This window comes from Suillus discolor, assembly GCF_016758755.1.
Source record: "Suillus discolor strain FC423 chromosome Unknown F5147scaffold_9, whole genome shotgun sequence".
NCBI classification, from domain to species: Eukaryota; Fungi; Basidiomycota; class Agaricomycetes; order Boletales; family Suillaceae; genus Suillus; species Suillus discolor.
The window spans coordinates 841,014-867,733 of record NW_024541256.1 but is presented as its reverse complement, the minus strand read 5'-3'; the positions used below and the strand labels follow the sequence as shown (position 1 = coordinate 867,733).

Genomic DNA, 26,720 nt, shown 5'->3' with positions numbered 1-26,720 from the left:
TTATATCTCTTGGGAAGAAGTTGGTAGTTAGAGCTGTTAGAGTCTGACATTGTGCCTATACCTCAATGCATCGTTAATCGATTGTCTTAATTCAAACTGCGGCGCTGAACGACTCAAATATATATCGCAGTACCGGCCTCCTTGAGCGGATGAATGAATTCTGACCATCTACGCTCAACCTAAGCTCAATTCCACTGATAGGTCACGTGCCACGTAGCCAGGCGCGACCAACTTGTATGTCGCGTCGACGCGTCTTACTCAATGCTCTCAATTCGTCCTATGACTTCAGTGTCACGAAAGCGCGTTGCGGCTAGTTCTGTGAACTCCAGCTCTGCAAAAAGACGGAAGATCCAGGCTGAAAGGTACACCATTTTCCAAGTACTTCAGATAAAGTGTAGTTAACTTCAAGTGCTTGTAGTTCAACGGTCACTGCCGCAACAATCGTAGAAGTATCATGTCAGGGCAGTGCACCTGACATAAAGGCTGTTATAGAGAACTTGGAACACGAGACTATGGGAAGTTCTTGGAGGACTGCGTTAGACAAGGAATTCATGAAGCCGTATTTCCAGAAGGTGTGTCTTTACTCATCCCCTCTGGTAATCTCCCCTCTGAGTACTCCATTCGCTTCAGCTCAAAGAATTTCTCATTGCGGAGCATCTTACGCACACCGTATACCCAAAGCGTAAGATACTTATCTCGTTTGTCGATACGACGTTACAAAACCCTCTATAGTGAACGATGTCTACTCTTGGTCACGATTGACGCCACTTGACTCTGTGAAAGCCGTTATATTAGGCCAGGTGCGCGTTGCGTAATTTTATACGCGTTCCATCACTTACCATGGCACTCGACAAGGATCCGTATCATAATGTTGGACAAGCGCACGGTACGTATGTCTAGTTCACTAAGGATATATTTTGATACAATGTTTTAGGGCTCTCTTTCTCCGTCCTCCCTCCAACTAAGCTCCCTGGCTCCCTGAGGAATATTTATAAGCAACTTTCGAGCGACATCCCCACTTTCAAAGTCCCCACGTCTGGGTTTGTCGCATTACTAGCTCCGAGCTTGCAATTCGCTTACTCTTCACACAGGGATCTGACGCCTCTAGCAAAGGCTGGAGTTCTCTGGTTGAACACCTGCTTGACTGTACGGGCGCATAATGCCAACTCGCATTCAAAAAAAGGCTGGGAGACCTTCACCGATGCTGTTATCCGAGCTGTCCTCGACCGCCCGGACGGAAGAGGGGTTGTCTTCTTTGCCTGGGGCTTGCCTGCCCAAAAACTATACGACAGACTTGGGATTGACGAGGTGTGTGCCAGCCATTTTCTATTTTCTTTGCGGGAAACTGACTCAAGGCCGAGAAGAAAAAACATCTGGTGTTAAGGTACGCTTTGACTTCCTTTATTGATTGACACATTAAAATTATGTCTCAGATCTCCACATCCTTCTCCTCTTTCAGCTCATCGGGGCTTCCTTGGAAACGCTCACTTCAAGAAAGCTAATGAATGGCTGCGGAAGACACACGGAGAAGAGATTGATTGGGTGGCTCTCAATTCCGTTCCACCTTCAGAGGCAGTTCGCCACATCTGAACGACATGAATGGTAAGGAAAGCAAATGCAATTGCTACACAAAACAGAATCGTTGCTTAGATTACATGCATGTAACAGATCCTCCTCATCGATGCCTCTGGTTGTTCCAAATCTGACTTTGCCCACCGATTCCGAACTGTCCCATATCAGGAGGGGCAAAGAATGCTGGATTAGATATGGGAAAGTTCACAGCATTGAACGGCGATTGCGCAAAATTCTGATTTATCATGGGGAACTGTGCTATAGACGAGGCCTGTGTAGCAGGAACGGGCGAGCGTGTTGTGTTTGGTCGTACGCCTGGCTGGGGTGGTGGTTTCCAGTTCTGACGTGGCCAATCAGCATTGTGCGGAAAAGAAAAGAGTAGTAGCAAACACTTACATATTGCTTCCCTTCACGATACAGCTCTTCCAGCTTTTCGTCAAAGACACCGCGCTCTTCAAAATCATGATAAGCTTTGTACAACCTAAGCGCACTCCGAGCGTCCTCGATCGAATCGTGTGTGTCAGTTTGAATGTGTTCATGGAGGACGAACCAGGACAGGAAACGCAGTGATAATCGTCGCTGGCGGTTATGCAGAAAGTACAAGTCAACTGTGTCTATGACTTGCTCTGGGGGTACGAATATATCTGATCATGACGACGGTTAGTAAGTGGTCCTCGTTTAAATGCTGGAACATACTGATTATGCGGAAATCTTTCGAGAGTCCGTGCCCAATGAATATACATCCCCGGTCGACAAGCACCCTGAGCTTTTTGTACACAAGTTTTAAAGGTGTCAATGTATACCGCGACAAATGCGGATCAAGGTCACCAACTGTCACAATGTCAGCCATGAAAAAGAATACTGGACTACACTTACATTTGATCCCAGAAAACTCAGTCAGATAATCGACAATGACCTCGCTCGTATGGATATGGTCATCAATGAACGGGACACCTTCTTTCGGACCATCGCCCCTGAGGACGGACACGCGAGCAAGACTGAGCCGTGCAGGGCGGATGACGCGGTTGGTACCATCCGAACGGTACTCTGTTTCTTCCTGGCACACGAGGATACATAAAGACAGACCAACGGAAATTGTACGCAAAGCATACCTGCTGCATGGAGACAAACTCAGCATCGATTGCGACAAGTGTTCCGGGTTTAGGGAGTTCTTCAAAGCGGAGGCACTCGTGCTGGATGATATTCTCGTCGCGATTCCTATGCGCTAAAGATGAAAAGAGTGAAACTGTCACAAGATGAATGTGACTAACACAGAGATAGAGGTATCCAGGCTCAATATCGACGGGTTCAATTGATCTGGAAGACCGCTGTAGTCGAGCCGTTCTCGGACATCGACACGCTCAAAATATAAGATAGCCGGGACCTGCTTCGTCTTGAGTTTATTGGTGCACAGAAGAGACATCACAATTGACCTTCCACGTGCTTGGAAAGCTCAACGCCTCTTCTTCTGATATGTTACGCACAACGAAATCGTTGAAAAGAAACCAGGCACTCTTGAGATTCGGGCGGCCCTCCGCTTCAGGAACTGTGTCGTTGTCAGTGGGTATTACGTTAGTAACAGCTATAATAAAAGGCCCACCCTTAACAATCGCAACGAGATGCGAGTGTCTTTCTTTCGTCATAATTTGCACTACCATGGCCTATACAAACCGAAAATAAGCGCAACAGTAACAAGTAAAAAAATTAACTCACTCTCAGTTCATACACAACTCCCGTTGCCTCATCCACGCCATCAACTTCGCCTCTCACCTCCACCGATGGGCTCAAAAATCTCGACTGTCTGTTGTCTAACCATAGCTTCATATTATCTTCATTGTAGACACTTGCATTGACCGCAAGTACAGGTGGAAGCTCCGATGAAGGTATTGAGCGTCGGGAACTGAAAGCGCCAAATTGCTTGCACGTCTGACACGTTGCCTTATATGTCATCTGGCGAATTAGCGAAGCGCCAAGGATACTAGCGAAATCTGTTGCAGGAGGGGGATCTGAAGGTGTGAGCTGATTACCTCCGTCAGGATCACAAGCCAGTATGCGTATGAAGTGTCCTCACTCTGCGCGGGTAAACCATATCGACAACATGGGTCATGTTCTCTTTCTCCCTCACAGCTTTGCAGCTCATACATGTGATAACATTCTTCGCGTCTATACCGAGGAGCTGTGTAATAGGCGCAGCTGCAGGTGAATGCGTGTCCTCCTGGAATGGCTGGTGTATGAGGCATGGATTATGTGGGAAAGAGTTTCCTTCAAGCGAAAGATGGTCAACGAGGAAACGGTGGAATGACTGAATCATATGGGCATAGTCGACTTCAGTGGGCTCGCGCCCGTAATCGATCAACTCGATCTGGTTTTGACTTTGAGCTAGCACACCAACGGTCTTGCAGAAATTCCCTCCTTGGCAGTTTGTGCCGCCCGCATCCTCGAGCATCCGTGCCACAAAACCGAGCTCGCACAATAGACAGTGTTCTCTTGGACAATTGGTTGTGATATGCGACTTGGCGAGGCGCCGTATCGGAAACGTGTAGTGCATGACCTGGAGCATTGAATTCGTGTAGGAGTTGAGGATATGTGTTTCAAGACCACTGTACGGTGTTTTATTGTAAAAGCTGCAAAAACATTAATGAAAGCCGTCAGAAGTGAAGATAGAGAGCGCGCGCACCCAAAATCGAAATCCTCCACGCCAAACTTCGAGTACTCTATTTCTACCTTTCGATAAATTCGGGGTACCTCCTCGACGCTGTCGTCGATGCTTAGTGCTTCCAGCTCGAGCTATATCCTGTCAATTAAGCATAATAAAACAATAATCACACCCACATCATCTCTTTTGCCCTTTCCACTTCTGAACCGCCCTTGATCTTTGGCAGTAGTCACAGGCACACGGTTCCTCCGCCCACGGAGCTCCTTCGGAAGAGCCGCATATGCAATATTGTCGTTCATCTTCATAGTACTTAAGACTTGCGGCGGGATTTTAGGCGGAGGCGGACTCAAGATTCCAGAACGTGGAAGGAATTGTGGTGTCCAAGAGGAAAGCAGCAGAGTGTTGTAGTGTGGCATACCAATAGAGTTGAGGGGTCTTTGGTATATTGAAGTCAGCAAGGGGTACGAATGGCAAAAGATAACTCACGTTGACTCTGTCCAGTTGATGTCAGGGGGTGCTTCGGGAGCATCAGCCCATTCGATGGGTTGGCCTTCAAAACCATTGAAAAGTGGCTCTGCGTCCTCTGCGATGGCTGTCATGAGGTGAATGGCACCGAGCGCGTCGCCAAAAGCGAGGAACGAGCCGTTGGACGACACAGCTGTTGAGCTGATGTAGGATGTGGTCTCGAGCTGCGATACATGAGCGATTAAGTCTTGGGAGTATTACTTGCATACCTGATAAAACCCGGAGATATTACTATAATCAGATACGTCGACAACGTTCACCAGACCCTGCGCAGAGGTAACTACGAGGCTAGAAGAATGTTTAGGCAGGATGTCAATGAAGGCAGGACCGTCCTGGAATGGTACGGGAGGGAGAGGGCGCATCGTACGCAGGTCATATACTTTCACCAGGGGATCAGGAAAATCGTGACCGCGCCTGCAATCCATCAGTGGTATTTCCATACACAGATCACACGCTGCTAACCTTATACTCCACCCAATTGTGTAGAAATAGTTTCCACTCGTCTGGAGGTCTTGTACACCACTACTATGTGCTAGCACCGAGTTCTCTCCGTTCTCGCGCAGAAGCGCAGTGCGAGGGTCATATGCACGCACGTGCCCATCCGTGAGCGCTGCAAGTAGCGTGGAATGTGAGAACTGGAGGTGTGTCGCGACGGATGAGGAGGTAGCAACACGGATGGGGTTGCCTGTCATCGCATTCAAGAGAACAAGCTCAGGTGCAGTTGTTGAAGCTGCAAGAACATTGGAAGTATACGTATTGTTCGAGAACGCTGTAAGAGTAGAGGTTGATCTGCAGCTTTCATGAAAGGATACACGGTGTAGTATTGGAAAATCGCGTACCGAAAGAACCACTTGTTCATCCCGCCTTTGGCCCACGAGCCGATGCCTTCACCTGCAGCACCAAGTGCCCTAACATAGTTGTCTCCTGCCACAATCTGCTTGACCGGAAGAGCGCCGCCAACAGGGAAAGACACGGCACGGAGGCCCTGTATTGTGTGCAGCGCAACGACTGTGCCTACACTAGTCCCGGACCAGAGCGTGTCAGAAACGGGGTCAAAGCTAAGGGCAGTGACTGGCTGGGCATAGTCGTGTAGCGTCGTAATCGGCTCTATCATGTGGTACGATGTCGACATTGTGCTGTAGTCATGTACAAAATTGATGTGGTCGCTGTCTAGATCGACGAGCTCGCGGTAACGGAAGCAATTCACCAAATATTAGTTCCCATATCTAATCTCATCCTGACCGGTGATCCCTATAACTTTCACAACTTCAAACACTCATCCATGGAGAATCTACAGGGCTTGTCACCACAAACAAATGTATCAGCAGAAGAGGAGTCAAAGCGGAAGGTAGCTGAAGATGAAATGCGCCGGGATATGATGGCGACCATCCTCGACAGTGCTGCCCGAGAGCGATGTGCGTACTCCTTCCTGTTTCTGGCTTAGTACTCAGTATCGCCATTTTGAATTCACTACCAAGTGTCCCGCATCGCCCTTGTGAGCCCGGATAGATCGCGGCAAGTCGAGACCATCATTATGCGGATGGCTCAGTCAGGACAGCTGCGGGGACGTGTGAGCGAGCAGCAGCTGATCGACCTTCTTGATCAGGTGTGTAATCTTTCTCGTGTAAGTGCGTACAGTGTGCTGGATGTAATGTATTTAGATGGAGGACGCACGGTCCAAGACAACTACGAAGACCACGATAGTAGTGAGTATTCGACCACATCACTGACATAACCTTTGAGACGGAAGATTGCTGATCATGATTACCAACTAGTACCAGCGCAGGCGAGACTTTGATGATGAAGATGATTTTTAGATGTTTCATTGATGTACTCGAGCTCGTCGCTTTGATAACGCGATACATATCATTCATTATCACTCACCGTGCTTCTCGATCATGAGCCATCCTACCCCTGTTAGTGCCCTGCCCTCGCCACCTCGAATACTGCAATACTCGCCGTTAGCATTTCCTGTCCAGTTACCAAAACTTTGTCTCGGCCCGTCCATAGCTGGAGCTTTTTGCTGTCACTGACCACTATATGCTGATGCGTAATAAAACATCATGGCACGGAAGCCGTGACTACTTCCTGCAAGTGTGTAGTTGGCAGCTAATTTGACGAGGTATAATAAACCAAATATGGCCCCCGAACTATGGTCGACGTTGATCTAAGAGAACAATTTATTATCTGCACCCGCTGAACTTTGATTCAAAATGGCCAGGTCATTGGGATGGTACAGAAAACATAACAGGAACTTGGAAAGGAAAAAAAGCTATCTCCTTGCCTTCATTTTCTTGTGTAAAGTCGTCTTTGCCTTCTCGAATCTTGTGCGTTTCTTCAGTCGCGGCTCGTCATTGTTTGCATCCTCAAGATCCCCCTTCCATGTGGTTCGCGATCTGGATAAGGCATCGCCTTTTTTACCCCGTTGCCTGAGTTCTTCATATCCATCGCCAAGCACTCCCGTCTTCGTGCGCCCGATTGAGTGAAGCACATCCGCAAATTCATCCTCCAGGCCCCGGCCTCTCTTCCTACCCTTTCCAGCTCCTGTACCTCCGAGTGCCAAATCCTCTTCGTCCTTTCGTCGCCTGCGCGCCTCGGTTTTCTTCATTACTAGCCGAGTGAAATTATCTTCCTCGAAGTCCTTGATACGTTGTATCTCGCGGGCGCGGTCGGATGCGAAGGAGGGCATCGAGCCCAGACCAGATATGCCTTCGACGTGTGGGCGCGAGGGGTCTTGGTGGAGGAGGGTGGAGAGTGCTTTAGGAACAGGTTGTCGTGTAGAACGCTTGTCGGCGGCTGTCGTGTAGGGCATGGGTGCGAGCTTGGGAGGGCGGTATATCCCATCGGGGTCTTCGACGTTGGGATGGGCATCTCGGTCCTCGTCGGAGTGCCGCTCGTTGCCAACGAGGTCTTGAGGGTTTGGACGGAAGGCGAGGGGATCTGAGAAGTATATCAGCAAGGAGGTGTTATTACAGCATAAAAAACACACCTTCGGCCACATCTTTGCCAGAAGACACTTCTTCAGCCACTCTAACCAGCTTTTCGATCTGGTATCGCATCCTGCTTTCCAGGACATTTATTTTTTCGAGTACCACACGACCTTCTATCAAAGAGTCGACCAAATCACCAGCGCCAGAGCCTCGCGACTCTCGATCGACCGTGCTGAAAGGGGACACGGTCGATGTTCTCTCTGTTAATGAGTCACCAGTTGCTCGCCGTGCGGAGAGCAGGACAAGTGATTGTAAGTACGACAAAAGCAGGTGGTGTTTGAGGGAAAGTAGAGATATTCCGTGCGTCATATCCATGTCGTCTTCAGATTTTGATCTAGAGCAAGGTCAATGAGAGTTGGACTATCATGAATGCAAACTCTTACATTTGTTGGAGCGATTCTCGCACTGATGACATGCTAGAGGTCATTTCCTCGAGTATGCCGCAAAGGACTTGTGCATCCGCCATTTCTGATAGGATGGTGCAGCTCGTTGCTGTATACGCGGTCGTTGGACTAGAAAGTAGACTCCTGAAGATCTGCACGAGGGGTCATAACAATGCGGTTGCGCACTGAAGTTTAAAATTTCAAGTTGTTGAATCATAAAAGGAAATTTTTGTACGACCCTTATATCAGCGCGCTACCAATTGTATTGACGACTTCCCACCTTTTCACAGCCGGTGGCCTTTGAGCTAACGTCAACTCTGACAGACAACGCATTATCATCTATGGTAGCAGCCGACATGTAAACTACAGTACACTGCGCAAGAAAATCCTCCAAATCTCACCTCCTGGTTCGGAGGCATGCCGCGGCGGGCCACGTGTCATTTGACTGTGGGGAAAAGTCAATATCGATCGGTTCGAAGGATGCAAAAACAATGAAAGTTCAGTTAACGGTTTTCTAGGCCGCCGCTCTACTAATTGGAGCGTAGTGCATGACATCTATTTCTTTTCAGAGCCCAGTGCGTTTCATCTTTTATATGGACGAAAGCCGTACAATTTGTTACCACTGGGACTTACCTGAGTGTGTGAGTGATGGGAGTTTGAAAGGAACATTGAGTCAACTCGGATAAACCTTTTTATACGAAGAAGCAATCAACAAACGGATAAGGCCGAATGCACAGATCATACATATGTGCTGCCTTACCCGCAGCTGACTTCCATTATTGTCTTGATCTCCTCGTGTGCACGGCCTTGCTCCTGCAGGCGCCTTGCGCCCTTCTCTTCTTCCTGTACTACTATGAATTCATATCCATCACAGATACCACCAAAACGCTATGATCTCGTCCAGGCATTTGATGCCATGGCACTCGCTGGCAAGTCAAATGAGAGCAAGCGACTGCCTGACCCTCCCCCTGCCAACGGGAATCGGGCAAGTAGTTTTATAGGGGGTTTCAGTCCCGAAAAGTTGGCAATGAACGCGCTACTTGACGCCACGAAGCGACAGCCCACACACAGCGGACAATCCTCTCCGAACAGTAAGGGCGTATTACCCCCACTACCAATGCCGCCTACCTTTGTGGTGGCCATTCCAAGATCTCTTCAGACGGGGAAACAGTCGTTGACGATGCAGCACGCGCTCACTACCATGCCACTGCCAGTCATCACTCCACCATCGCGTCCTGACTCGGATTCCCTCCTTTCCCCTGACATCATGGCCCATCCCTCTATCTCCGTAGGAATGCGCTCGCGTCCACCGCTCGATATCACACCCAAATCTCGACCGCGTGCTATTTCTGTACCTCTTTCCCCATCATCATCATCATCATCATCATCTTCGGCGATCAAGAACACAACACAATGTAGCAGCATGACAAAGCTTGGGAAGCGATGCTCGCGCCAAGTCAAGCTTCCCTCGACGCACTCTCATATTGACCCAATACCTGTCGTGTATTGTCATCAGCATCGTGACGCAATGTTTCATGCGCAAACCGGATTTTATGTCAGACAGAAAGGCATGCCGGATACATTTGTAGAATTTAGTGGTGAGCACCATATTCATCTCGTCTGATACGCTCTTCAACATAGGGCAGATTATATACCACAATACCTCCAACGCGATACCCAGCTGGCACTTAGAGTCGAAATGGAGAAAGCTGCTTCCACTTCGGACGTCCCCGGATATATCTACACGTACGAAATACGAGGTTCGTCGCCATGAGTTTCCGAGCTCTTGATATTTACATCATCATCTTTGGCGTCCATGTTAGACACGAAACGTCCTGGTGTAATTCAGCTTAAAGTCGGGCGCGCTGTAAATCTCACAAAACGACTGGATCAATGGGGCAAACAATGTGGTTCGAAGGTACCAATTGTCCGGGGGTGGTGGCCAGGCACAGTCGAAGACGAGAGTGACGACGACGGCACTAATGGGAGCCTGCTTACAGGAAACATCAAGGCGGGAGAACCGGGGCCATTGTGCCACCGTGTGGAGAGGTTGGTGCATATAGAGCTCGCGGACTTGGTGGTCCACACACCATATCTGGACCCCAAGTTTCCGAAAGTCGACAATTCAGACACCTCTCCTTCTACCTCGGGGTCGCCGAAGAAGGCTACGATGAAGCCCTGTCTTGATTGTAAGCGATTGTCATATTTATTATGCTGGCAATATAGGATTTTTGACGCGGGGTCCAGGTGGTGCTATACACAGGGAAATATTCGCATTTCCACGTCCTGAGAAGGGACGTTACAAGGGGCGAGAGTGGGAACTTCTCGTGAAACCCGTCATCGAGAAATGGGGCAAATTTGTATCGGAATACTATGCTTGAGCCGTCACATGCAACACCCCTTCGGAGGGAGTCAATGGGAAGCCTTATACCCCTCAATTGATATCCACGGCGCAAGACACGCTTTCAATCAGAGCTTTTGGTGTCTACGGTAAAATATTTGACTGTCGAAGGACTTTTGTAATTCTAACAGCGCACATCTTGCCTTTCGGTATTACTCGAAACACTGCAACAGACACTTGTCACAACAGCTCTAGTCTCCATCGGCCTCGCCTTGTACAGACTAAGTACTATAGACGAATGAAGACAGTCGTTCCTTATTTACTCAACTGTCAGAGGTCAGTAAAAGTCCGCCCTGAATCCGACCTACATAATGGCCACACATCTAGCTTATGTATTCCTATGCACGTAATTAGTTGCTCGGCGTGAATATCGTCATACCGAGGACTGAAAGCAGTGCGTGCCGCAGTGGGGGCAGAGAGCAGAGCATGTGGTTCAGTGCCAAATTGCCTGTGCGGGCCGGTCTGCAGATACCTGTTCCTTGGCTAGTAGTAGTCCGTTTCTTGCTTGTGAGTAATCTGAGTCGGCCCGCAGATCCTGAGCAAGTCCGTAGAAAACGTCTGCACTGTCAGGAACCACCTTCCGGGACTAGCGGACCTTCAAGCTTCAAGTATTCCGCAGCTTGATTATAGCTAAGGGCGGTCAGGACAGTCATAGGCCTAATCACTCCCATGGGGCAGATACTAGCCCACTGAAACTGTCAATCACGAACAGCTTTATCCACGCATTCCGCGCGTATTGGTAACGAATGCGCTGCATGCCAGCGGTAATTACTAATACTATATTTAGCATGAACATATTAGTACTATCTTCATACGTCCACTGGCACCAAGTCCCCCACTCAGTCACTCACTTGCAGACTGACACCAGTCCCTCGAATACTATGACCCTAGTATCAGTTGATCCCAATATGTGGCCGCTAATAAATTTCCAGATGATTTTCAGCTATTTTACAGGTTTGTAGAGAACATTCCGATGTTTTACTCAAAGTTTGACCATGATTTTGCAGTTGCAGCCTTGACTGCAGTGTTGTACGATTGGGGTGAGCAAGATATTTTATTTGGGAAATTATCGAAGTTTAATCGTATCATCCAGTACTGGCTTTCGGACAGGAGGTAGGTTGGCAACTCCGTATCACTGTTACCGGAGCAGCCATCTCACTAATAATGATCTGGCAGTTTGAACTTATCTGGGTGAGTAAGATCTCATCGGAAGAACAACGTTTGGTTAAATCGGGCAGAGGAAACGCTGGTCCCTCATGACTTTTCTATATATCAGCGTATGTGCTAGCTTACGCATTGACACTGAGTTGTGCTTACTTCAACATATCCCAGGTGCGCTACACCGGAATAATATACTGTGTGTATGTTCGCAGTGCTTACAAGTTCAAGTTGGCACCGTACTAACGAGTTGTTTCTCATAGCATAGTCCTCCTGAGTACGTCTCTTTGCAAGCGTACAACTGTGTTTATTTTTTCTTCTTCTGATGAGCCGTATCATGTGCAGCGACACTTCCGTCATTCTCGGTGACAGATGCAGTAAGTATTCTGTACAAACATCTGATTCTCGTCCAACTAACTGCACCCCTACATAGGGGTGAGTGTAATCGTCAACTAAATTCTTGAATTGACATAATGACTGAACTAGTTGTGAGTTCGTTCGAAGAATGGAACCCTCCGATGCTCATCATTTACTGGATTTTAGGCACTACTTATTACCTTGTACAATGGTGGATACCTGTCATCGTAAATGCCATGCTGGGCGGTGAGTTATTCGGCTGCAGTACTTCGGCATTGACTGAAACACCATGTAAGTTATTATGATCGCTCGATTAAATGCCATGTATCAGCGATCCCGAAAAATGTTCACCTTTCTCGTCGTAACCTTCCTGGCTAAAATGATCGCCTCTGGAGTAATCAGTGTATTGGACAGTAGTCATATTTCAGGGGGTGAGCTTACAAACAACCTTAGCATATCAAGCTCATGAGATGAATTCCAGAAGAACTCGTTCTGTCCAATATCCATTGGTGCAGTTACCAAGGAGTGGACTTACTTATGAGAGCCGAGAATTGGATGATCATCACTGCATGGGAGGTCCTCACATTGTGTCTTGCAGTCTGGATCGTTGCAAGACACTTCCGGGAACTGCCATCCACAGGTTCGGTCGTCGGGGACTGTTTCACGGTGTTGATCAAAACCCACATGCTTTACTTTGCAGCGTGAGCTTGTCATTTTTAATGCGTTTATCTCTTCCGCCGACGATGCATGCATTAGCTTTACTGCTGTTTCTGGCTTAAACCTCGGCCTGCTGTCACAAAGTATCTCGGTATGTCAATCTCAGTTTGCATTTAACCATCCTCACCGTTTCTAAAGGATTCAACTTCTGTGGGGGCTGAAACGTATCTCGGCGTTCTTCGTGTCTTCTCTTTCGTGCAGATGTTTCTGCTTGGACCACGCCTTATTATTGGCGTCCGAGAATATCACGATACGCTCGTGGCCAACTCTAATGAAGGGATTGGCATTATTACAATTGCTTTCCAGGAGCGCGCAATGTCTTAACTGACGGGGATGCTTAGCAGGTGAACGAATGGAAGTTACAGCACTCTCGGGTATGCTGCAGTAGTTCGGCCCTTGCTGCTTGCTCGTCTACGATGGAGTATTGGCCGGGTCATTGATGAGGTCCGAGATTGATTTGTTGGAAGGTCAAAAGGAGAGAGCGTGGTGCTTGGGTCTTGACGCTTTCGTACCTTGGGATCCTTCTGGAGGATAGTATGTGAAACATTATTACGGAGACATGATTAACTAGTAGTGTCTGGAGAATATAAAATATTGTGACCGCCGTTTGGGCGTTTTGAGCTTCGGGGTCCTAGTAGTAGTTAGGGTGCCACTTGGTAACACCATATCACTTTGTGCTACGCTTGGACTTACAACAGGCGATGCCGTCCTCTCGAAGGCCTCGAGGCCTCACTTCATTATAAGTTCTGACGTGGATGATACGTTGGATTTGGAAAACAATTATCAAGTCTGACTCATTCTTTTCCGTACGTGTACGGTACACACGGCCGCATCCGACTCGGAGTCAACGCCTGATTTTGCTTCAGGTACCAGCCTCTGTACGAATTCTGGGAAAGCTCGCAACGCGTTCTTTGTGCGGCACTGATTTGCCGGTTTGGGCACTTTCTGGAGGCACCAGGAGAGCCGCACCCCACAACTATCAGTCTGACTCCTCTTCGGACCTTGATCTGGCGCACCGCGGACTTGTATCATGATCATGGTAGAGTGTGGTTGAGGTCGGCATTCCCCTTGTGACGATATAATTCTCGGTTGGAGTTGACATGATAATTTGTGAAACTTCTAGATGACCTACCGTTAATTTGGACGTTTAGAAAGTGATGCCCCCTGCTTCACAACTAAATGCCTTTGCACTCAGTGACACAACTTGCGATTTGGAACACTGACATTGCTCATTCCCCTGCATGTCCCTGGCAAATGATATACTCGATCGTCGGGTCAGCCGAAATACAGGATCACGAGACACGGGCAGTGTTATTTGTCTATCAGAATTCTGCATAGCATGAGAAATCAGTCCCAAAGGCTCCTTTTGTCTCTTAGCACACTATTGCCGTATTCTGTCCACCCAGCTGTGTCCACGCGATGTTGGCATAGGATTGAGCGGGCATCATGATGATAAGTTATCGCTGCCGAGATATCTCATGTATCCGTCCAGGTATTTATTTCTTATGGATAACACTATGTGTTTACACCACACCTCTTGTTCTTCTCGCCCCACCATCCTGCCATGGCTACAAGTGACTACCAGGGACACTGCCGGACAAGTGCTCTGGAGGATGACAATCGCGATGATGCGGTCATTATGTCAAGGACCGCTAGTGTGACGCCATTGGCAGGCAACATTCCCTCGACACCAACACGCGTTAAACAAGTATTTGGGCTGGTGACGCCCCCGGACTCTCGGCCACGACCTAACTCCTTTGGAATCCGTCTAACCTCTCCACTTCATACCCCTGTACGACGCTCCGACATCCCAAAGGATACGGAGTCGCTGGCCGTCTCAGGAATCTCATCTGAACGGTCTAGTAATCAGTCAACTACCAACCTTCTTTTGCCTCCGCCAGGGCTTTTGACGCCCGATAACACGCCTCCGCGTCTTAGTAAACCACGATTCGTACCTGTCAGCCATAAGGAAGAGACGACAGACAGATCTGAGTCGAGTCTCTCTCTTCAAACCACATCGGCTGTGGTGGAAATCTCGGAAGTGTGAGCATTATTTCTCGGCCTTCAGAAATTCCTGATCTTAAGTCCACAACAAGTTTTGAATATCACGCGGAAATCATTCAGGACACCAGAAAATCGGAGCCAGTCACGACACAATGCAATGGCATAAAACCGATTAAAGCCCCTGATTCTCATCGCATCTCTCATACTGACCAGCATACCGGCCTTCCCCCTTCTAATTCATCCGTGAAAGTGAGGGCTTTGCAGCGCCGTCAATCCCAAGATATTGCTGCGAGACCAGTAAATTCGCAATACCATGGACTCACACTGCGTTCCGATCAATGCCAACGTTCAGTCGAATCTCCAACTCAATACTACTTTCAGCATGGACCTAAAAGTCCTGGTACCCCTGCCATACTCACCGCACCGAAATCTTCGCAATGTCGTGGACTCACACTACGTGGTGTTCAATGCTCACGTTCAGTCAAACTTCCAGTTCAATACTGCTTTCAGCATGGATCCCAAGATCCCAATACCTCTGTCATAGTTACCGCACCCAAGTCTTCACAATGCCGTGGACTCACACTACGTGGTGTTCAATGCTCACGTTCAGTCAAACTTCCAGTTCAATACTGCTTTCAACATGGATCCCAAGATCCCAATACCTCTGTCATAGTTACCGCACCCAAGTCTTCACAATGCTGTGGACTCACGCTACGTGGCGTTCAATGCTCACGTTCAGTCAAACTTCCGGCTCAATACTGCTTTCAGCATGATTCCCAAGATCCTAATACCCCTGTCATACTCACCGCACCGAAGTCTTCGCAATGCTGTGGACTCACACTACGTGGCGTCCGATGCTCACGTTCAGTCAAACTTCCCGCTCAATACTGCTTTCAACATGGATCTCAAGATCCTAATACCCCTGTCATACTCACCGCACCGAAGTCTTCGCAATGCTGTGGACTCACGCTACGTGGCGTTCAATGCTCACGTTCAGTCAAATTTCCTGCTCAATATTGTTATCAGCATGGATCCCAAAGCAATAACATCCCTAGTACCACACCCATCACACCGACATTGGCAATAGAAGTGAATTCACGATGCCATGGACTCACGCAGGGTGGCATTCAGTGCCAACATTCAGTGAAATCCCCAACTCAATACTGCCATCAGCATGGATATCAAAGAAATAACACCCCTGACACACCCATAGTACCGCAACCGACGACAGAAGTGAACCGACCTCAAAGCAATGACGTCCCCACCCCATCCGCCATATCTACCATCCGCATAACAGGACAATGCAATGGCAAATCCAAGCCGAAAGGATGCCGATGTCAACAGTTGGTCTCGATTGCCCCCAGTCAGCTTACAAACGATACTTCCCAACCAGTTTATTGTCGTTCCCATATTCCAGCTCTAGTAGGGATTGTGAAACACATTGATAACGAGGGGTTTAAAGTGCAGCTAGTCGCCGGTCAGGAAGATCTTTTTGTTCGCTTTTGCGGTAAGGCAATTGTTGCAGATTTCGTTGGACCATTTTAAACGTTCAATAGACTATATTCCTGAGTATCTGCAACGTGATACTCAGCTAAACCTTCGGAAGGCCATGACAAGAAATCTTTCGGAAAGGTCCAAGATACCAGGCTATGTATATGCGCTGAACGTGTTCGGTAGGTTTTACTTTACCCATCATCAAATGTTGGCCTGCAAGCTGAGCCCCTAACAAGACCCCGAGAATGAGGGGAAGCTCTCGTTGAAGATTGGGTATAGCAAAGATGTCAAGAAACGCCACGCAGAATGGAAGAACAAGTGTCGTTCTTCCATAAAAGATGTTCGCGGGTGGTGGCCTCAGACCATAATCGAAGCTAAAGATGATGACGAGTTGGCGATACAGAAGCTCATTAGAGATAATCGCCAGGGCGACAAGGGTCCGATGGCTGAACACCTCGAACGGTTGGTGCATATCGAGCTCAAGGATCTGGCAACACATGCTGCTTATCTGCATCCCGATTTTCCTGACGTCCACTTTTCGGATATCCCACGCCAGCCAAAGGTTGATCTTAAGCCCTGCCGTGACTGTAGTAAGTTAGACCTAGTGCATAGTTGCGGGGCAGGTGCTAAAGCTCGCCAATTCACAGATGGGACCAAACACAAGGAAGTGTTCTCATTCACGCGCGTCAAGGAAGGTGAATTCTTTGGGAGGGAATGGGAAGATATCGTTAAACCTGTGATAAGGAAGTGGGGATTATTCCTCAAGACATATTTTGCTCAAGGTGGTGCATGAGTTTTTCAAATGACTCTTCGACTCAACTTGGACTTTAAGGATTCCGCTTTATATCTAACCTATTGCGGCGCTGCGTGGACACTGTTCGTGATGTATTTTGATCATGCTCTATCCTGCTTCAAGTTTATCGTGCTTTGTGGACATTTATTGGACTCCGGATCCTATGTTGTACACTGGCCTGTAATTTAGCATACTGACTTGTAGCATTGTAGGAGTAAGTACGAATTCGAGATCATGTGAACCCAAAAGCAAAGTGTGATGTATTAGATAATTAGGTCTAGGACTTGGTCAAGCCTATTTTTCACGAAGTTCAAGCAGCACAATTTGCTGGTCCCAAGCCTACCGGTGTATGTGACCGGAGCTGTGTCCAAGTTTTCTATGTGCATGGTTATCGATCATGTCACCTTGAAGTTCTGTGCATCCATCATTTTTTTTTCATTTCTGGCACCATTGGTCCTAGCCTTCCCGCCACTTTCTTGCACCCTCCGTCATCCTTTCGACACCCCTCCTAAACACCAGTACCCTGCACTCGCCTCAAGAACACAATAGCAGGTGCCGACGAGAAACCATTGCGCAGGGCCGCAGGACTGTGATGAAACATGAAGTGAAGGACTCGATGACGCAAACAGGCGGTAGAAGAGGATAGCAAGCGGTGAGATATCAGAGACACTGGCAGAGAGCAGCTACGCACCCATACACTCTGCTATACCATTCGTGTGTCCAAATGCACCCCCGGCATATGCAGAACTTCCCGCCTCCGGTATTTTTCTGCTGCCTCGCGCCCCCAAAATTGGTTTCCGTCCTGTCCCGATGCCTCACTGCCCTTCTTCGCAGTTTACATCATTCCACCAACTTGCTGTCACTGCCTTACAACAGCAACCACGATCTTCCAAATGCCTACTGTTTGTCACGTTTGTTCTTCACGCCCTCCACAAGTCCCCTGATTCCTCTTTTTAAGCCTGCGATCAGGAAGTGGGGTTATTCCTCGGGGAATATTACGCTGAAGGTGATGGATGAGTTTTGCTAATGACTCTTGGGTTCGACACCTCTTTATATCTATTGCGGATACCTGTGGACGCTGTTCGTTCTAATACGTCGCGGGTATACACTTCATTATTTGGGATGTTGTACACCGGTCTGTATTCAGTATTCTTTGTAGCCTTCAAGTTCACCGACTAAAGTTTTTTACCCCGGCGTGCGATGGCTCGCCCAAAAAGGATTAAACTGCATCGAGATTTGACTATAATTTTAACAAAAAATACCAAGTGGGTACTTGTGCTACAGGCTTTGGACTCACTTACTGCCAGTTGCACTTGTTGGCATCTAGAATGCTGTGGGCCGTGGCATTGCTGCCCTATACTATCAACAACACGATCGGTTGCATGGCGATGGTTGACATTGTTCACTTCCATAACGGGATTTGATCATCTTGTTCTCTTTTGTTTTTTTGCGGAACTTCACCTTGGCACTGTGGCATAAATGCCTCATATAAAAGACTTGCAACTGGCCGTGTTATTTTCTGTTTGAGCTTTTCTGTCTTGATCTTTTCCTTCTGATCCTAGTCGCTGTGCGTCTTGAAGCTTCAACTTTTGGGCTTGATGCTCAATTGCTTTGATTTCAATTTCTGACACTTCAAACATTCAAACTTGACCAATCATGATGTTCTCGAGCTTATTCATGGCCTTTGCTGTTGTGTCGCTGGCGCAGGCTGTCCAGTTTAACGTCACTGTTGGTGGAGGACCATTAAGATATGACCCGCAATTTGTTGTACGTCTCTGCAGTCAATTTCGCAGTATTCATTACTCATTAACGTGAAGAATGCAAACCCTGGAGATACCATCATCTTCACTTTTAAACAATCCAACCATACGGCTTCCCAATCTACTTTTGCCCAGCCATGTGTAAAGGCGTCCAATGGATTTGACTCTGGCTTGTAAGCACGAACACGCCGTTGTATAAATTTAGACTGAAATATCATGGTTGGCGTACATAGCATGCCAGTATCATCCAGTAACACGGACGGCCCGTTCCCTGCAGCACAATATACGGTGCAGGATATGAACCCGGTTTGGGTGTACTGCAAACAAGGCAATCACTGCGAGCAGGGCATGGTCTTTGCCATCAACCCAGGCACTCAGTTTGCTGCATTTCAAGCAGCGGCCATGGGCAATACCACAGTCTCTTCATCCTCGTCTGCTTCGGTCACTGCAACTGCGACTACTCCCACCGGGGTCGTCACTGCTACCGCGACTATCACAGGAGGTGGTCAGACTGTGACTACAACTTACGGTTCGTTCCCTGGTAGTGCGGCACCAACGAGCGCAATAAGCACGGACCATAAAGTTGTTGTTGGCGGCTCGACCCTGACGTATACGCCATCGAATATTACTGCACAAATTGGGGATACGGTCACGTTCCAATTCATGCAAAAGAATCACACGGCAACGCAGAGTACCTTTGCGGATCCGTGCCGCTCGCTTACTCTCACGTCTACGAGTGGACAAGTTGGGTTTGATTCTGGATTGTAAGTGTTTTTGTCGGTTAGGGTATGTGTGAGACTGACAGCGCTGTTAGCATGGCCGTTGCATCTAATGCGACGACATTCCCAACGTATACGATCCAAATCAATAATGTAAGGAACTTGTCGTCATATTACTCCCTGTGCTGACATCGAGTGCCTTAGACTGCACCAATTTGGGTATATTGTAAACAGTCTGGACACTGTGGACAAGGCATGGTGTTCTCTGTGAACGCGGTCGAGTCCGGAGCCAACAACTTTGCTGCATTCAAGGCGCAAGCAATCCGACTCAACGGGACCTCATCGACATCCTCGACCACGAGTGCAGGAGTACAAGCGACACAAACGAAGTCGGGTGGTGTGGTGAAGATGAATGATCGTGGGACAAGGGTCTTGGTTGGCATTGTGGGAGTGGTGTCAATGGCTGGCATGTTCCTGGCGTGAGGTTGTCATTATGAGATGCACCTTATCACGATTCTTTCAATAACACTATGTAGCCCGCTGGTATATTGTACTATTCGCTGTAGTCAATGTGGATTGAATTAATATCTATCTGTGTCTTCGATTATGTAATACACTTCAAGTTATTGAGAGGTGAACTGCGGTTCCTGTAGAGGACGCCGGTGGAGGGCGCTCACGCTGCACAACCAGTGCCCTGACGGGCTCACGATTCTGATTTTGGTCGTCGTCATTCCGACAGGTGTCCCAGGTTTCCTTGTACACCATCCTGGTTGTTCACACTAACTTGGACGCACGGCGTGTTCACCTCACTACAAGTTGCTTTGCAGACCTTTTGTATATCCAATTGCTCAGCTGAGCTATGGATTCACCGCCTAATGTCCCGTATCAGGCCTACAAAGTACGTTAATCTTCTTAAATTCTCATTTATTCTCATACAAATACATGTAAAAGTCGAAACGACATTCCCGAGCAGTCTCGTCTATCCATCTGGTTCCCAATGTCTCCCCGCCGCCTATGTCCCGCCCATCGAGCATGGCATCAATCCCCCCTTCTGTTCCAGCGCCTACATTCACTCGTCCACACGAATACTATGAGTCTGAGAAGGTCTTGACAGTCTCCACAGAGTATCCAAATGTCATCACAGTCGTAACAGACAAGACACGAGCACCCAGCGTCGATATCGTACATTCGAGGGACCTTTCTTCCTCACCGACTACTAATGGCTCATCAACTAGTACCGAGTTACCTTCCCCAACAAGCATTGATGTTGCGTTGCCAGATCCTGTCCAGACACCCGTACCCGATGAGGAGCCAGTTCCACGTACAAATGGCAAAGACAAAGAGATGGAATTACCAATTTCATCTCCTGCATCTTCCGTAACAAAGCTTCCTCCTACTTCTCCGAAACCATCCAAGTTCAGGCGCCTTCGTCCTCCCCCTGCAAAATCCCCACTCGCTTCGCCTCTCCGACCACCCGTTACCCACTCCCCCGCACCATCGACATCCAGCCGCCAACTCGACGCACTGCATGCATTGCATTCACCCGTGATGCACAGCCGTGTCACCTCAGTTACATCAGTAATATCAGATAGTGGTAAACTACCTCCGTCAGTCTTACTTCCAAGAGCAAGCGCGCCTTTTGCTCAGAACATCATCAGTCCACCCCCGCGCTCGTCTTCGATGGTCGCACCCCTGCCACCGCCGAAACTCTATTCACCGACACCAACACCAGGACCTCTACTGCCACCTTCTTCATCAGCCCCAGTATCAGCAACAACCTCAACCTCAGGTTCTCCTGCAGCGTCAACTCCTTCCCTCCCCTCCACCTCATCCGCACCTGCATCTTCCTCTGCACAAATACGTACATCCACCCCTACGCGGTCTGCAGCACCCTACCGTCCAGGTTTTCAGCCCAAGGGTGTGTATCGGCCCCGCACGGATGAATTTGCTGAATACCGGACGAAACGTGTTGACGAGGGGCGGATAGAACAGACAAAGCTAGAGCGTAGGCTCGAAAAGCTTATCGCTCTGCATTTTCCTGTGGAGAATTCTGTTGAGAAGGGCGTGGGTGCGAGGAAAGATGAGGTTAGTGTCAATGGAAGGGGAATGGAAAAGAGGAGGGCTTCGTCGTTTTTTAATCTCGACCTTAAGAATATGGATGCGAGTGAACTGTGGAAAGGGGTATTGCAAAGCCAAATGATACAGGGCTCCAACGGTGATACTCGAGGTATATCACACCGCTCAGTTCGTTGAATTGAGTATTGACCGAAACAATCTTTTTCTAGCTGCAGAGCAGCGGATAACACCTTGGCAGGACGATGCTGCCGTATCTAAATGTCCTTTATGCCTGTATGTCTTCCTTTTCATATTTACACCCCCATACCACCACCGTTTGAACATGAGAATCTCACTTACATTCCTTCAGCGCGTCCTTTCATCCACTCACAAACCGTAAACACCATTGCCGCCTCTGCGGTACCATCATCTGCAGTCTTCCTCCAAAGCTCCCGCAACGCCAGAGCCCCTGTTCAGTGCTTTTCGTCGTCGATGCCAAGACGCGGCGCATCGAGGAGGTCGGGGAGGGCGTCGATTACGGTGTGCGTCGTGCGGGTGCTGGCGAGGAGGAGAAATTTCTCCGCGGCGTCAGAATATGCCGTAGCTGCAGGCCTGTGCTCACGCGACAGCAGTATTGGCAGGAGATGGCGAGCGTACCGCCGTTTGTAAGGTTCTATGATGTAAGTTGGTTACTGGAGCTATTGAGCTTGTGCGATACTAATTTGGAAATAGGCATTCATTAGTCTCGAGAAAGAGATCGAGGATGCGATTCCCCAGTTTCAGGACCTGCTTCTTACACTCAGGTATGTATTGACTGGGCTTTGATTCTACACAGAATGACAATAACACATTTGCATCTAGTAATGACGACCAGCCAACTAAAGAAGCGTCCGCAGCACGGAAGCGTCTCCTGGATGCCTTTGCTCAATATGATGTTTTGGCCAAACGGATACGTGACATTCCTTGCAATACAGGGTCTTCCCAGAACCACGTGCAGCTCGCAGTTCTCAGCAGGGCGAATCTATTTTTGCAGAAGCATATGTTCCCATTACAGGTACGTAAAATACGTTTCATCCGATACTCTAAACTGACTAGCATCATGCGCAGTCCCTGCCCAAGCCTAAAAAGCGTGATTCAACATCGTCACCTGTCCCTTTCGAGACACCACTTGTGGACCCCGATTCAGACCTCGCCCATACACTACAACCGCTTCTAGAACAAGAGGCTCTTCTCGAATCCTTTGTCGGCGAGGCGATGGCGCATCGCAAGTTCGAAGATGCGAAGACGCTTAAGGCGAACCTCGCCGAAATCAGAGCCGAAATCGATCGTATGCTAGGTGATGCTGTGCGGTGAGATGGAGACGCGCATGGGGTGATTATAGCCGGGGTAATCATAGCTGGTTGACGACTCATTCATACACGCAAACACGATACTATCTTATGAATCTACCATTACATCCGCATCCTCATTTTATCGCTCTGATAGATCTTATGCTTTGGGACCCTCTTATTTCACATACACACTACCTTCATGTAGGATCCAGCATAATATAGGCATGGAATTTTGAAAGCAAGAGACAATACTAGTCGAATATGTAATGTGAGATATTGGTATGATGATGCTACAATAACTGCAGGTATACGTCATGCGTCGTGAGGATGAGTCATGGACATAACAATTAATCAAAGCTACCAAGGCTCAGCGCTCAGCCTTCATCACTCGTGTCCCGCATACGGGGTATATTGAAGGACTGGGTTGGAAGTGCACTCCGAGGGGTTGTTATGTGACCAAACAGTTTCAATGTCTTCGGCTGCGTAGAACTGCGACTTCTGGATAAATTTGCACCTAGCCGCCCATCCTCAGCGATCAATCCGACTGTGGATGGCGCCAAGATAGCAGTCATGGGAGAATATGGTCGTGGCGTCGTCGATGGTGAAAATGATGAGACATGCAGGAGCATCACAAACTCCTGCGTGGCATTTGTCAACGCCAACATCTTGCCTAAAAGATCGGAGAATACGGCGTGGGACGTGCCGTGCGTTTTGACCAGATTTGACAATTTGACCACAATCTGTAGAGAAAAATCCCGCAGATCAGCATCACAGATCACCCCAAGGAGATGGAAAAGACAAGTGGATCACCACAGGAATGGGACCAAGACAAGGAAATCAGAAAGATGAATCACCTTGACGAACACGTGTGCGTCCTCACGGAGCCCTTTTCTGTCAGCTCCTGGGTCTCCGCACCGCATTGCGTTTATATTAGTACGTAGGCGCTCCGTGGTGGATTTAGCCTTAAGCAGTGTGTTGCGGAACTCTTCAGCTCCTTCAGATAAATTCTCCACAATCTCTTTCAGCATCTCCCATACTGCAGGTGCTGCCTCTACTGCTACTTCCATCGCGTCGAGGGCGTCTTTGTCGACGAGCGTCCGTGAAGGAGGTATGTCAAGTGTTGGGCGTAGAGCAGGCACATGAGGCGATGAAGGTGCAGCTGATGGCGTCAATGATGTTTGGGAGGCTTGCCGGGAGTGCTGCCCAGACAATGGCGTCCAAGGTATGCTAGAATTCACCAATGAGGGAATCAGGCTCGATGTTGATGCTGAAAGCGGTAGCGCCGGGTGACGTTGTCCTGCTCGAAGTGTCGTCGGGGAGTTTACCACCGCGCCAAATGGTACTGGCAAGTCATATGATGGCAAGGATTTGCCAATCTCCACGTCTTTTGAACTGAACGACCCAGCATGGCGCCGCGTGGTTCTTGCTCTACCAAGGGATTGTGTGGGTCGTGATCTGGCGATTGGAATACCATGTGGCGGCAGCGCATTGAACGGGGAGTACGACGGTGGTGCTGAAGAAGGAATAAGCTCGGGACTGGGATTCGGGGCTGGTTGGGGCTTCACTAGATGACGCCGGCGATCCGAAAGGTGAGGTTTGATAGCTTCAATGTGTGGAACCATCGACTGCCACGCACTCGATATTTCGGCCATGGCACCGTAAAAGATAAGCACCAATGACCGCATATATCGGTCATCATCTTTAGACGCGAGGATGTTCAACTGCAGTGACATCATCGCAATAGCTTTGCCAAACATCGCTGCGGTATCTCTACTACTCTCCACAAGCGCTCGGCAAAGTGAAGGTGGCGGTGTCGTTTTCTTGCAAATTGTATCAAACCGATCGAGAGCGCCGTTCAACTGCATCATGTAAGTATACGCAGGGTCGGTGACTTTCTTCAGCACAGAGGAGAGTTGTCGGTCGTTGGTGTAAGTGATGTAGTGCGAAAGTGCCTGATAAACCTGTGAAACAGCGAAGAACAGTGACCGTGCACATTCTACAAGGGAGCGTAGGGAAGATGAGAGATTGTTAATCATGGCTGTGGCAGGAAGTGCCGAGAGGCGCCTGAAGTATGCATGGCGTTCGACTTCGGGAACCGGCCGAGGAACGTCGCCAAAGGTTGGAGATGCAGATGTAGGAGGTGACTGAGTATATGCCTTTCTGCTCTGGAAATGCGAGGAACCGTCAGATGATGATGACGAGCCTTGATGATGTGAGAGAGGTGAGGGCATGGAAAACTCGTCATGCGACAGTAGATCAGGTGCGAGAACTCCTTTGCTTGTTCCCCCAATAGCCTGCTTGTTGACACCATCACTCACGTTGGCTGCACGGAGATCAGGCAGACTCTTCTTCCCAAACAGTGCTGGACAGCGATCACGAGCTGAACCGGTAAATGATGCATTACGGCCATGCTGTGGACCCTCTGGCACGGTTGTACTGTGATCATCTGTAGAAGACACAGACTCTGCAGGAGTAGGCAGGTAGCTCCCGACAGTCATTGATCGAGGTGGGACTTTGAACGGAGGAAGCGTCCCCAGGCGTAGAGGTGGCGGGCGGTCGAAACGCGGCGATGTCGACTTTGTAGGTTCCGGAAGGGAAGCGTCGATAGAGAAGGAACGAGCATGAGGCGTAACACCTGGGTCTGAATCATCATGTATATGAGACCAGGACTGTATTTGGTCTTCGCTGTAAGTACGTCAGTTGGCATTCGGGTATGAGAGAGTTGATCCCTACATGGAGTTGTCCAAAGCCGTATTCGCACTCACGAGCGAGTCGATGCTGGGCTGTTTCACGCCCAAGCGAGGCCGAGAATTATTTCTCATCCACTTCTGCATGAATGTTATCCACTCCCTTCCCCCATCTGGTGTTACCATGACATTCTTCGGCGGCCACTCTATGGGATTGTGATCTACCTTCAAGACGTCCAGCTCACGAAAATCTGCAAAGTATCCCGGGATGCGAGTTATTTTGTTGCGTGACAGACAGAAAACCTGACAAGAGCATGTTTGGCACTAAGAGGAGGTATAGAACCACGGAACGTACCCTCAGGTTGATCAGGGAGCCTGATTGCCCCGGTAGTCTTTTGATTTTGTTTCGACTGATGTCCAGAATCTCTAAGGATGGCATGACTGTTAACTGTGTCACGTTCAGCGACCGTTTAACGCGTGAACTTCGAGGCTGCTCACCACGTCGGGGAAAGAGGTGAAACTGTTGTTCTGCAAATTCAAATATCTCAAGCGGGAGAGTAGGGCAAATGCAGTAGGGAGCGTAGCAAGGCGATTGTACCCCAATGCAATCCTAAAGTAGTTTGTAATGTGAAGTTGCGGCAACAACGCGTCGCAGCAACGTACCTGAATACTGAACTCTCGTCATCGAGGGAGCCGTTCCTGCCCATGGTTGCCAAGTGTTTTGCCCCATCCTCACCGACGTCTGTCAGGTTCTTGTGTGTGAAATCAAGAGTAGCGCCGTTGTCGGATGACTGTCGAAGTGCTTCCGCGATGTGTTCTTCCGTTAGTGAAGTAGAGAGCAAAGGAGATAAAGCACCATGTCTGCTAGTACCCGGGAATTGAGACGTGCGCCCAGCGGCACGGTCAACGTCCGAGACCAACATTTAGAGGATAAAGCAAGAGGATCAGGGTCAACGGTCAGCTGGACCTTCTAGGGTGTCGAACAAATAATATTATTGTTTCCAACAATGATTATTCTGAACCAGGCAGTTGTCGGTACCATCCGGTCCAATAAATGCTGTACACTCACGCGGCCTATCCGACGCTTCCACCGTGAAAAGTCACAGCAGATCTCATTC

The 26,720-nt window shown here is 48.8% G+C and overlaps 10 protein-coding genes across 10 annotated transcripts; 7 read left to right on the top strand and 3 right to left on the bottom strand.

Annotated features, from left to right (window-relative positions):
* Positions 1 to 461: 461 nt before the first annotated feature.
* F5147DRAFT_677976 (uracil-DNA glycosylase) lies at positions 462 to 1,912 on the top strand. Its single transcript, XM_041436177.1, has 9 exons — positions 462 to 572; positions 631 to 682; positions 733 to 800; positions 856 to 886; positions 935 to 1,040; positions 1,092 to 1,308; positions 1,365 to 1,384; positions 1,434 to 1,602; positions 1,741 to 1,912. The coding sequence occupies exons 1-8, from the start codon at positions 513 to 515 to the stop codon at positions 1,588 to 1,590; spliced, it is 711 nt and encodes a 236-aa protein (XP_041296753.1). The 5' UTR covers positions 462 to 512; the 3' UTR covers positions 1,591 to 1,602; positions 1,741 to 1,912.
* On the bottom strand, positions 1,831 to 5,885 carry F5147DRAFT_569872 (ubiquitin carboxyl-terminal hydrolase-domain-containing protein; the record flags this gene model as incomplete). Its single annotated transcript, XM_041430971.1, has 15 exons — positions 1,831 to 2,216; positions 2,269 to 2,403; positions 2,449 to 2,629; positions 2,685 to 2,790; positions 2,844 to 2,956; positions 3,006 to 3,118; positions 3,173 to 3,233; positions 3,286 to 3,591; positions 3,644 to 4,196; positions 4,250 to 4,359; positions 4,405 to 4,663; positions 4,715 to 4,917; positions 4,963 to 5,167; positions 5,216 to 5,548; positions 5,593 to 5,885. 15 exons carry the CDS (start codon positions 5,883 to 5,885, stop codon positions 1,831 to 1,833), a joined length of 3,357 nt encoding a protein of 1,118 aa, XP_041296752.1.
* An 83-nt stretch (positions 5,886 to 5,968) lies between these two features.
* Positions 5,969 to 6,798, top strand: F5147DRAFT_432677 (PDCD5-related protein). Its single transcript, XM_041429826.1, has 4 exons — positions 5,969 to 6,168; positions 6,232 to 6,359; positions 6,415 to 6,459; positions 6,529 to 6,798. Exons 1-4 carry the CDS (start codon positions 6,036 to 6,038, stop codon positions 6,568 to 6,570), a joined length of 348 nt encoding a protein of 115 aa, XP_041296751.1. The 5' UTR covers positions 5,969 to 6,035; the 3' UTR covers positions 6,571 to 6,798.
* A 28-nt stretch (positions 6,799 to 6,826) lies between these two features.
* On the bottom strand, positions 6,827 to 8,338 carry F5147DRAFT_432684 (uncharacterized protein). The gene is made up of 3 exons (XM_041429827.1): positions 8,127 to 8,338; positions 7,743 to 8,077; positions 6,827 to 7,693 (listed from the first exon to the last, which is right to left on the bottom strand). The coding sequence occupies exons 1-3, from the start codon at positions 8,207 to 8,209 to the stop codon at positions 7,026 to 7,028; spliced, it is 1,086 nt and encodes a 361-aa protein (XP_041296750.1). The 5' UTR covers positions 8,210 to 8,338; the 3' UTR covers positions 6,827 to 7,025.
* A 905-nt stretch (positions 8,339 to 9,243) lies between these two features.
* On the top strand, positions 9,244 to 10,507 carry F5147DRAFT_569989 (uncharacterized protein; the record flags this gene model as incomplete). The annotated part of the gene is made up of 4 exons (XM_041430976.1): positions 9,244 to 9,724; positions 9,773 to 9,886; positions 9,950 to 10,315; positions 10,374 to 10,507. The coding sequence occupies 4 exons, from the start codon at positions 9,244 to 9,246 to the stop codon at positions 10,505 to 10,507; spliced, it is 1,095 nt and encodes a 364-aa protein (XP_041296749.1).
* A 4,280-nt stretch (positions 10,508 to 14,787) lies between these two features.
* On the top strand, positions 14,788 to 16,270 carry F5147DRAFT_607264 (uncharacterized protein; the record flags this gene model as incomplete). Its single annotated transcript, XM_041432356.1, has 2 exons — positions 14,788 to 14,802; positions 14,856 to 16,270. Coding segments are annotated over 2 exons (1,429 nt in total), but the record flags the coding sequence as incomplete, so codon positions are not given.
* Positions 16,271 to 16,318: 48 nt separating this feature from the next.
* Positions 16,319 to 17,289, top strand: F5147DRAFT_822334 (uncharacterized protein). Its single transcript, XM_041443731.1, has 3 exons — positions 16,319 to 16,436; positions 16,494 to 16,847; positions 16,905 to 17,289. The coding sequence occupies exons 1-3, from the start codon at positions 16,373 to 16,375 to the stop codon at positions 17,048 to 17,050; spliced, it is 564 nt and encodes a 187-aa protein (XP_041296747.1). The 5' UTR covers positions 16,319 to 16,372; the 3' UTR covers positions 17,051 to 17,289.
* Positions 17,290 to 18,294: 1,005 nt separating this feature from the next.
* Positions 18,295 to 20,141, top strand: F5147DRAFT_677947 (uncharacterized protein). Its single transcript, XM_041436176.1, has 5 exons — positions 18,295 to 18,817; positions 18,868 to 18,983; positions 19,044 to 19,574; positions 19,625 to 19,682; positions 19,734 to 20,141. Exons 1-5 carry the CDS (start codon positions 18,707 to 18,709, stop codon positions 20,010 to 20,012), a joined length of 1,095 nt encoding a protein of 364 aa, XP_041296746.1. The 5' UTR covers positions 18,295 to 18,706; the 3' UTR covers positions 20,013 to 20,141.
* Positions 20,142 to 20,188: 47 nt separating this feature from the next.
* F5147DRAFT_630560 (uncharacterized protein) lies at positions 20,189 to 23,140 on the top strand. Its single transcript, XM_041432777.1, has 7 exons — positions 20,189 to 20,427; positions 20,481 to 21,756; positions 21,815 to 21,878; positions 21,955 to 22,264; positions 22,317 to 22,387; positions 22,446 to 22,638; positions 22,692 to 23,140. Exons 1-7 carry the CDS (start codon positions 20,389 to 20,391, stop codon positions 22,935 to 22,937), a joined length of 2,199 nt encoding a protein of 732 aa, XP_041296745.1. The 5' UTR covers positions 20,189 to 20,388; the 3' UTR covers positions 22,938 to 23,140.
* Positions 23,141 to 26,616, bottom strand: F5147DRAFT_607255 (RAM signaling pathway protein-domain-containing protein). Its single transcript, XM_041432355.1, has 6 exons — positions 26,266 to 26,616; positions 26,101 to 26,212; positions 25,958 to 26,050; positions 25,649 to 25,905; positions 23,770 to 25,600; positions 23,141 to 23,655 (listed from the first exon to the last, which is right to left on the bottom strand). Exons 1-6 carry the CDS (start codon positions 26,523 to 26,525, stop codon positions 23,290 to 23,292), a joined length of 2,919 nt encoding a protein of 972 aa, XP_041296744.1. The 5' UTR covers positions 26,526 to 26,616; the 3' UTR covers positions 23,141 to 23,289.
* Between the last annotated feature and the right edge of the window lie 104 nt (positions 26,617 to 26,720).

Bases quoted from the DNA above. Each gene is read 5' to 3' on its own strand.
- F5147DRAFT_607255 (XM_041432355.1), bottom strand. From the start codon at position 26,525: ATGTTGGTCTCGGACGTTGACCGTGCCGCTGGGCGCACGTCTCAATTC. The intron at 26,213-26,265 runs GTACGTTGCTGC...AAACTACTTTAG, and splicing joins GACGAGAGTTCAGTATTCAG to GATTGCATTGGGGTACAATC. The intron at 23,656-23,769 runs GTGATTCATCTT...TTTTCTCTACAG, and splicing joins ACGCACACGTGTTCGTCAAG to ATTGTGGTCAAATTGTCAAA.
- F5147DRAFT_630560 (XM_041432777.1), top strand. From the start codon at position 20,389: ATGGATTCACCGCCTAATGTCCCGTATCAGGCCTACAAA. The intron at 20,428-20,480 runs GTACGTTAATCT...TACATGTAAAAG, and splicing joins TCCCGTATCAGGCCTACAAA to TCGAAACGACATTCCCGAGC. The intron at 21,757-21,814 runs GTATATCACACC...ATCTTTTTCTAG, and splicing joins CTCCAACGGTGATACTCGAG to CTGCAGAGCAGCGGATAACA.
- F5147DRAFT_432684 (XM_041429827.1), bottom strand. From the start codon at position 8,209: ATGGCGGATGCACAAGTCCTTTGCGGCATACTCGAGGAAATGACCTCT. The intron at 8,078-8,126 runs GTAAGAGTTTGC...ACCTTGCTCTAG, and splicing joins CGAGAATCGCTCCAACAAAT to ATCAAAATCTGAAGACGACA. The intron at 7,694-7,742 runs GTGTGTTTTTTA...TATACTTCTCAG, and splicing joins TGGCAAAGATGTGGCCGAAG to ATCCCCTCGCCTTCCGTCCA.
- F5147DRAFT_677947 (XM_041436176.1), top strand. From the start codon at position 18,707: ATGATGTTCTCGAGCTTATTCATGGCCTTTGCTGTTGTGTCGCTGGCG. The intron at 18,818-18,867 runs GTACGTCTCTGC...ATTAACGTGAAG, and splicing joins GATATGACCCGCAATTTGTT to AATGCAAACCCTGGAGATAC. The intron at 19,575-19,624 runs GTAAGTGTTTTT...CAGCGCTGTTAG, and splicing joins GTTGGGTTTGATTCTGGATT to CATGGCCGTTGCATCTAATG.
- F5147DRAFT_432677 (XM_041429826.1), top strand. From the start codon at position 6,036: ATGGAGAATCTACAGGGCTTGTCACCACAAACAAATGTATCAGCAGAA. The intron at 6,360-6,414 runs GTGTGTAATCTT...TAATGTATTTAG, and splicing joins TGATCGACCTTCTTGATCAG to ATGGAGGACGCACGGTCCAA. The intron at 6,460-6,528 runs GTGAGTATTCGA...ATTACCAACTAG, and splicing joins CTACGAAGACCACGATAGTA to TACCAGCGCAGGCGAGACTT.
- F5147DRAFT_677976 (XM_041436177.1), top strand. From the start codon at position 513: ATGGGAAGTTCTTGGAGGACTGCGTTAGACAAGGAATTCATGAAGCCG. The intron at 801-855 runs GTGCGCGTTGCG...GCACTCGACAAG, and splicing joins AAGCCGTTATATTAGGCCAG to GATCCGTATCATAATGTTGG. The intron at 887-934 runs GTACGTATGTCT...ACAATGTTTTAG, and splicing joins TAATGTTGGACAAGCGCACG to GGCTCTCTTTCTCCGTCCTC.
- F5147DRAFT_822334 (XM_041443731.1), top strand. From the start codon at position 16,373: ATGACAAGAAATCTTTCGGAAAGGTCCAAGATACCAGGCTATGTATAT. The intron at 16,437-16,493 runs GTAGGTTTTACT...GCCCCTAACAAG, and splicing joins ATATGCGCTGAACGTGTTCG to ACCCCGAGAATGAGGGGAAG. The intron at 16,848-16,904 runs GTAAGTTAGACC...GCCAATTCACAG, and splicing joins TAAGCCCTGCCGTGACTGTA to ATGGGACCAAACACAAGGAA.